The 8,514-nt window shown below is 37.7% G+C and overlaps 1 protein-coding gene across 1 annotated transcript in view; it reads left to right on the top strand.

Moving 5' to 3' along the window:
* Positions 1–269: 269 nt before the first annotated feature.
* CCDC73 (coiled-coil domain containing 73) overlaps positions 270–8,514 on the top strand; it is a gene marked incomplete at both ends in the record, with an annotated part of 46,750 nt that continues 38,505 nt past the window's right edge. The window contains one exon of the mRNA XM_081329197.1: positions 270–401. Within this exon, the coding sequence (XP_081185323.1) occupies positions 270–401 (132 nt within the window). The remainder of the gene's footprint in view (positions 402–8,514) is intronic.

Here is an 8,514-nt window from a genome sequence, read left to right as displayed (position 1 = left end):
TCCTGGCTCTGGCCACTTTTATATGAGAAGCCTCAGCATTCCAAGACAAATGCACTCTTTGATATGAATTACAGGCATAAACCTGGGCACATTAGCTAACGTCATTCACAGTTTGAAATCAAGGGAAAGCAAGAGCTTCCCTTTTTCTCTGCCTTTAATCTTTCTGCACCAACTAATCCAGGAGTGGGGTACTTGGTCAAACATTGTCCCTAATAATATCAATATTACATTAAGTAATTAAAAACTTCTTTTTAGATTCCATAGGTTAAATGGATGAAGATTTAGATAAAGAAATAGCAGCGTATTCCTTACAAAACTCCTCAGAAGCATTGCTTTCTATTCAGTTACTAGATTTCAAAACAACATTTCTGGAGGCAGTAGAAGAACTGCGTATGAGAAGGGTAGGTGCACTTATTATTTATGTTTAATTTTTGAATTATTTTCAAGTGTTGATGCAGTAAAATCAAGAAGATGAAATAAGATTTATTAAAACAAGCTAAAATAACTCCATTCCTAACCATCTCAAACTATTGAAACCCAAACCAAACAAAGTCGTCACTGGCAGAAAGGTGTTTCCAGTTCTCTTCTATGTTCTTCATATTCAGACATGGTATATATTACTACAATAGGAGTTTCAAGCTTAAGTTGTTGCAAGTGCCACATGAGAAGTAGTTTATCAGCCAGGAGGGTCTATGACAATTTGCCACAGCCAACTTGCCATGCTCAACTTGCCACGGATAATTCACCACAGGACAATTCGCCGTGGGACAAGGATTACACTAATAGTTATCCCATGGTGAGTTAGCTGTGGTGAGTTGTTCCACAGCAAGTTGGCCATAGCGAGTTGGCTGCAGCGAGTTGGTTGTGGCAAGTTGTCCCATTCCTTAGCCAGAAGGCTACTACACTACAGATTTTTCATATATAGAAACAAAAATTTGCAATGAGTCAATAATAAAGAAAATAAACAGTACTAATGTATGCTGTTAAATGTAAATTTATTCAGCTAAAAATTGTATCAGATAATATAACTAGCTTTCATGTGGCACTTATAACAATTTAAAGTTAAAATTCCTATTGTAGTAACTGTATACCGTGCCTGATTAAGAAGAACATAGAAGTTTTTCAGTCATCCAGGTCATGGTTGTTCAAATGGCAACTTATTTGTTTTTGCTTGAATATATTTCACTTTAAGCAGGACTTAAAATTGATTAATTGATTAATTATTTTTTCCCCTGGAATATACAGCAAAAAGGTGATGAAACCTTTAAATTTAGAAGGTTACAAGCAGGGTCCAGATAAATTTGAAATAATATTTTTGAATGAATTATAAGACTCCTTCCTAAGTTAAAATGCTTTTGTTCTAAATTCTTTAAAAAATAACATACTGTTAAGACAGGGGTGTCAAACTGCTGGCCCACAGGCGGGATGCATCATAGTGAAAGCATGCCCACCTCATTACCAGCAATGGCAAAAAAGTCACAATACACCGTGACATGTCACATGATGTTGTGAGTTTGACACCCCTGCTGTAAGACTTTAAAAATTGTACCTAGAGGGAGTTAGAAGGAACTAAACATTACAATTAAAGAAGAGAGATGCTCAAATTTGACTTACTAATAAAAAATGAAGCAAAATATTTCAACATTGGACATATTGAAGGATATTTTTGAACAATGGGTCCAGAAGTTAATTTCAAGAATGTCTGCCTTTATAGATAGACTGATTTAAAAGATGCTACAGAAGATGAACAAGTATTATCTGACTTGATTGAGACTGATTCAAAAGCGGATTTACAAATTAGGCTACAAGAATGACATGGCAAATGTTCTTATACTAGACATACAAAAGTAACTGACTGATGTCTTATTAATTACAAGGATATGCAAATAATAAACCAAGAGTGTGATCTGAATAATTTTCCTACATTGGATTTACCAAAGAGCTTTGGTAAATTAAAGCTTTGAAGAATTTTGTGAAAAGGGATAAAGAAAAAAAAAGAAATTAAAATCTAGGGCATTATTAGAAGGGACTAAACATCAAGATTGTTAGAAGTAAAAGGAGAGAATATAATTTTGTTTTACTTGATCGATATTAAAATAGATATGTTGTTATCTCTGATAATCATTAGTTGACTTTTGCAGACATTGGGACATAAATTATAAGGTCTTATAGAATTGTTTATAGATAAGAGATGGGATATGAGAAGAAAAGATTTATTTTACTTTAGAGGTGATAAGTTACTAAAATTACTTATTGGGATAAAGGGAGAAGTAATTTTTCTTTACATGTTTCTTTTTCTTTACTATATTCTTATTTTCTCTTTCTTTTCTCTTTTCTCTTTTCTCTTTCTCTTTTTTTCTTTTCTGTATCTTCTATTCTTAGTTAATTATAATCTTGTAATTATAATCTTTAATTAATTACTATATTAAAAAAGGATAACAATTACTTTTTCACCATGATTCTGGTTTCTTATCTGGCAGTCTTTCATTAAACTATTATTTAGTTTAATGTCTTGAGTTGAAACCAATTTACTTGCTGTTGTTCATCAGTCAGCCTTGACCTCAACATGGATTTGTTAATTTTCATAGATGAGAAAAACTGTTGACATATATACTGGCCTTCAAAAATTGCTAATATTCTTGTAGAGCTACTGAATAACTTACAGAATCTGTCTCAGGAAAGAAACTGGTAGAAACCTAGAATTATGACATTTATGCACTTTTGCTTCAGATTGATGTCACAGTGAAGCTCCACTACATCAATCTGCATTTCTTTTACCACATTGCTGATTTTTAAATGTTCTATATAAAAAAAACAGAAATGAACTGCAGATGATTCATTTCCTGTGCACATATGTAAATGTTACCATTTTAACATACAAAACATTCTGTATCTGTAGGCTAATATTACATAGGGCTTTTCAGTGAAAATGTACTGTATGTTTCTAATGATGAAACCCTTTTGAGAAAAATATTTGGATGCCATCTAATATTGTTTGAATTATAGGTAGTCATCGTTAACATCATTTAATAATTATTCTCAATTACAAATTGATATTCAATATCCAATCCAGCTCCTAGGCCTTGAAAAAAGGGTAGAATATATTTCTTGCACAGAAATATGTCTTCTTGTAATTTTTTTGAACTTGTTGCAAATTTTTCTTTTTTTCTTTTTGATTGAACTCCATTTACATTTCAACTGACCATTTTAATTACCAGGCCTCGATGTAGGCAAAGTATTTCTGAAGGTCAGTTTCCCAATTATAGAACCATTATGTGTTATAATAATCTTATGGAATATCAAATCCATAAAAAGAAAATATTTAAATGGTGAATATAATTTAAGTTGAAAGAAATAAAACTAAATACAAAAAGTAAAACAAAAAAGGAAGCTTCCATCTTAACTGGGCTAATGGTACAAAGAAAATAGGAAAAGAATAGAAACTCCTTCCATGTTTGATCTCCAGCTTTATTTAAGTTACTGCTAAGCCTCACTTACCTCCTTTGACCCTAGGGATAGAGATAGAGGCAAGTAGCTAGAAAGGAAGGAAGTAATGGAAGGAAGGAAGGAAGGAAGAGAGAGAGAAAGAAAAAGAGAAAGAAAGAAAGAAAAAGAGAGAAAGAAAGAAAAGAGAGGAAGAAAGAAAGAAAAAGAAAGAAAGAAAGAGAGAAAGAAGGGAGGGAGGAAAGAAGGAAGGAAGGAAAGACGGACAGGGGAACTGTTATTCACCAGATAACCATAGACCTTTTAAGCATTCTACAGTGCCCTGAGTCTTCGGAGAAGGGTGGGATATAAATGTAATAAAAATAAAAAATAAAATAAAAAAATAAATGTTTTGATTTCAAGAGAGAGAGAGAGAGAGAGAGAGAGAGAGACAGAGACAGAGACAGAGACAGAGAATTGCTTAGCATAAAATCAAGTACTGTAAAATAATATCTTGATAACTCATAATACCCATGCTAATTTAATTCAACAACTTGTCATAAAAGTTGAAAAGATGATCTATAGTAGTAGACCTCAGAAATGTAACAATAAAAGGGATAGATTTCTGAGAGGAATTGCCTCTTGCTCTGTTTATGTACTATTATCTTAATTTTAAAATCAGCCAACAAGGAGATTTGCTGAATCCATTGGTCCTTATAATTTAACAAAGTCTTCTTCTGGTCAACATCCAAAGATAAATTATTTCTAGTGACTTGCCCATGAAGTCTAAGTAGTTTGTAGATTTGTAATTAATTTATCATGAGATTAAGCCACTTCCTAATTATGAGTTAATAAGAAATAATAATTCTCTCCAATGCTTCCAAATTATCAAATTAAATTAAATTAATCAAATTGAAGAGCCTAAGCTTTCATGATTTTCAGATATCCATGAAATCTATTCAGTAGATTATATTAGAAGTATCTCCCACCTCCAATCTTTGCAATCTTTGCAATGCATTATTTGTCCTTGTATGGTAGCCTCTGGGTGGCATGCAATGCCCAATTGTAGATCTCAGAAGCGGCGTTCTACTGCTTCCATAAGGTAATCTACTTGATTCCCTACATGCATTGCCTCTGTGACTATGTAGGACAGATGGGGGAGGAAGCTAATCACCAGATTGCAAGAACAGAAGCAAACGGTCAGATGAGGAGATCCAAGCTCATTGGTAGCATCACATTGCAATGAACAAGGACACACTCAATTGCACAGCTACTAAGATTGTTGTCCGAGCAGGTTCAAAGATAGCCAGGGATATAATTGAAGCCTAGGAAATGGGCCCTTTGTCAGTCAACATGACTGCTGATTTTCCACCAGTTTATCAAGTACTTAGGAGCTTGGTAGCACAAGGAAACAATAGCTAATGACTTAATAGCTGGCCATCAACACCCAAACAACCAATAAGCAGCCGTACCCAATCAGGCACCACATAAATACTACACAAAGCACACAGTTTGGTAGAGAGAAGTTCCCTGAGGATGGGCTCAAGCATGAGTCTGAAAGCTTGTAAACCTCTAGTTCTGGTGACGGACCCAGATTTTCTTGCAACTTTATCCTGGGACATGTATATTTGTCTTCATTTGTGAATTATAGTAATGTTTATTACACTTTCCTAGAAGTGTATGATATTCTTAAAGTTAATTATTATTATTAATTTATTATTATTAATTTAATTTGTATACCGCCCTTCTCCCGAAGGACTCAGGGCGGTGAACAGGGCAATACATAATAAAAACAGGATACAAAAATTAAAAAGTAATTAAGCAGCAATGCCCATAAATAAATTAATACACATTAAAAGTTAAGACCGATTTATAAAACCCAACCCCATCCCATCAGGCCAGGCCGGATTGTTCAAAAAGGAAGGTTTTGAGATCGCGCCGGAAGGAGCGAAGGTCGGGGGCCGTCCGGAGCTCAACCGGCAAGCGGTTCCATAGGTCTGGCGCGCCCACAGAGAACGCTCTCCCCCTGGGGGCCACCAATCGACATTCTTTGATCGGAGGCACCCTGAGGAGGCCCTCTCTGTGGGAGCGCACTGGACGGAGGGACGTTGACGCCGGTCGCAGGTGTTGCCGTAGGTAATCCGGACCCATGCCATGTAGGGCTTTGTAAGTCATCACTAACACCTTGAACCTCACCCGGAGGGCAACCGGCAGCCAATGCAGCTCGCGGAGCAAAGGTGTAACATGGGAGTATTGGGAAACCCCCAGCACAACTCGCGCGGCTGCATTCTGCACCAGTTGGAGTCTCCGAGTGGACTTCAAGGGCAGCCCCATGTAGAAAGCATTACAGTAGTCTAGACGAGAAGGTAATGACACCAAGGTAATGCTCAAGAAGTTAGCAGGCTCAGTTTAGAACAGACATGTCAAACACAAGGTCCAGGGGCCAGATCCGGCCCGCGAAGTGGTTTCATGCGGCCCGTGAAGCCATCCTGGAAACAGTGAGGGAACGGCCCCCACTGCCTTGGCCCTGGCCCAGAGACCCTCCTTCTGCCAGAGACCCTCAGATTTGTCCCACTCCTGCCCAGGCCCCCATAGGCACCCTTGATGCGAACGATGTAGAGCTGGCCATGCCTACCCAGTAGGCCACACGCACTCTAGCCATGCCCACCCAGTAGGCCATGCTCATCCAGGCCATACCCTGAGGGCAACCGCAATGCTGATGCGGCCCTCAATGAAATTGAGTTTGACACCCCTGGTTTAGAATGTCAGAGAGACAATGTACTCCAAATGGCAACTGACTGGGTAGATAGACCCCCCCTAATTTGAAGATGCCCATCCTTTCATTTTCTAAGCTTCGGTTTATGCGGGACTGAAAGGTATTTGTTGGACATAGTCATTGTGCATGAGGTTCATGCTTTGCATTGTGGCATGTTGTCTTGCCATTCTTGCTGTAATTAAAATAATCTTTTAAGAAAATCGGGTAGGACAGGAAGACTGGTAGGCTCCTAGTAAAGTATTACCAGAAGTGTTACAACTTTAGGATTTACTGCCCAGGGTACTGCAAAAGTACACAAAAATCATGAGCTAGCCCGAATATTTCTTTCTCCTTATTGTAGTGACACTGTTCCCCTTTAGCATTTCTCAAAGCAAAAGCACTTATTATTTGCTATAATGATACCAATAAAACATCAAATATAATATAAGTAACGTGTAGAAAATGAGATTCACTAACTGTGTTAATCCCTGACCACATTGATTGTTTAATATTTTCTTTCTTTTTCACCCTGTACTGGTTGGTATACATGGACGAAAGAAGGAACCTACTTTTCTTCTCTTAAGACATACTATAGTGGGTGTTAAATTTTGAAATTTTCACTAAATTTGGACAAGTGTTACTTGAGGAACTATTTTATGTAGGGTACCTTAAACAGACTATGAATCTATAAGTCTTGAAACTGTTCAGTTGGGTAACAAAAAGAAATAGATATAGCAATTTTGTAGGAGGTGGATTATGATTTTGAAAAAGATAGTAAAAGTACCTAGTTTAGGCTACTTGGATATGAGCCAGCTGTACAGTATTCCTAAATCTGTTCAGGGTCAAAAAATCAGGGGGTTTGGACAATACACTGCTTTTCTTGTAAAACTACAGCCTGAAGCAAGCATTTTACAAAAGGCTTGACACTTTCTAAAGGTTATAGAGAGTAAATAAACCATCAAATGACTCCTCTTTTATTGTTATGGTGCTGTTTTTGTAAAAAAAACACTTAAATCCTTGTAGTCCTAAGGCAGCTAATAAAACAGCAACACTTGTAAAGATTTTATACTGCTTGTTATCATCTTAAAATGATATACATTTTTCTCCTAGATAGAAGAAATTTTTCTTGTTAAAGAGCAACAGAACTGTTTGTTTCAAGGCAAAAGAAATTCTAAGTGTTGTATTTACAATAAAAACAAGCAAGCAGGCAAACAAATAATTCTGGTGATTTTAAAGAAGCCTTTCATTTTTACTTCAAGATTAGTGTTTTTTTAATTTAGCTTTTTGAGATACCTTTTATGTAATTACTGATTTTTTTCTCTCAGATAAGACAATATTACTTCCCTTTCATTTCCTGTTTTAAAGCTCCAAGATTCCAATTTCCTTTACTGAAACAAGTTTAATCCAAATATATAGATAATTGCAAAAAAATGATGACTGTCAATTTCTATTCAAATATCTGATTATTAACAGTTTAATGATATACATTTAATTTTACTGTGGTGATTTATGGTGCTGTGCAAAAGATCATCTTGTAATAATTTATAGCTTCTAATGCCTGATGCATATTTAAATTCAAGAAAAAATGTTTAGCTTAAGCTATAGAGAAAGGTCAAAACACCTGTAGATAAGGACAACACCATGCAAGAAATTGTGTGGAATTTCTGGAATCCATAGGCCAGCTTGGAAGAAGCTTTGGATGTTTTGTATTTTTATGAATTAACAGTGTTGGTGTTCTGGTTGAGATTAAACAGTGTTTATTATTCACTGAGATGCAATGTACAGTACCGTATTTTCCGGTGTATAAGACGACTTTTTAACCCATGAAAATCATCTCAAAAGTTGGGGGGTCGTCTTATACGCCCAGTCGTCTTATACGCCGGAAAATCAACGAGCACGGGAAGGCACGCCCTCCCCTCTCACTGTGGAGGAAGCAGGGCAGGCTGGCGTATGGCGGGAGCCGGCAGGACAGTCCTGCGCACGCGCGTGCTCCCCAGCTGTTAAGGAGCACTCCTTAGCAGCCGGGGAGTGCGCGCGTGTGCAGGACTGCCCTGCCGGCTCCCGCCCGACGCTCTTCCCTCTTGAGGCAGCATCTCTGAGGACTCCTTAGGAGCCGGGGAGCGATGCTGCCTCAAAAGGGAAGAGCGTCGGGCAGGAGCCGGCAGGGCAGTCCTGCACACACGCGCACTCTCCGGCTGCTAAGGAGCGCTCCTTAGCAGCCGGGGAGTGCGCGCGTGTGCAGGACTGCCCTGCCAGCTCCCGCCCGACGCTCTTCCCTCTTGAGGCAGCATCCCCGAGGACTCCTTAGGAGCCGGGGAGCGATGCTGCCTCAAGAG

The sequence above is a fragment of the Vipera berus genome, assembly GCF_964194415.1.
Source record: "Vipera berus genome assembly, chromosome: 1".
Lineage (NCBI taxonomy): Eukaryota > Metazoa > Chordata > Lepidosauria > Squamata > Viperidae > Vipera > Vipera berus.
This window is presented reverse-complemented; position numbering and strand designations above follow the sequence as displayed.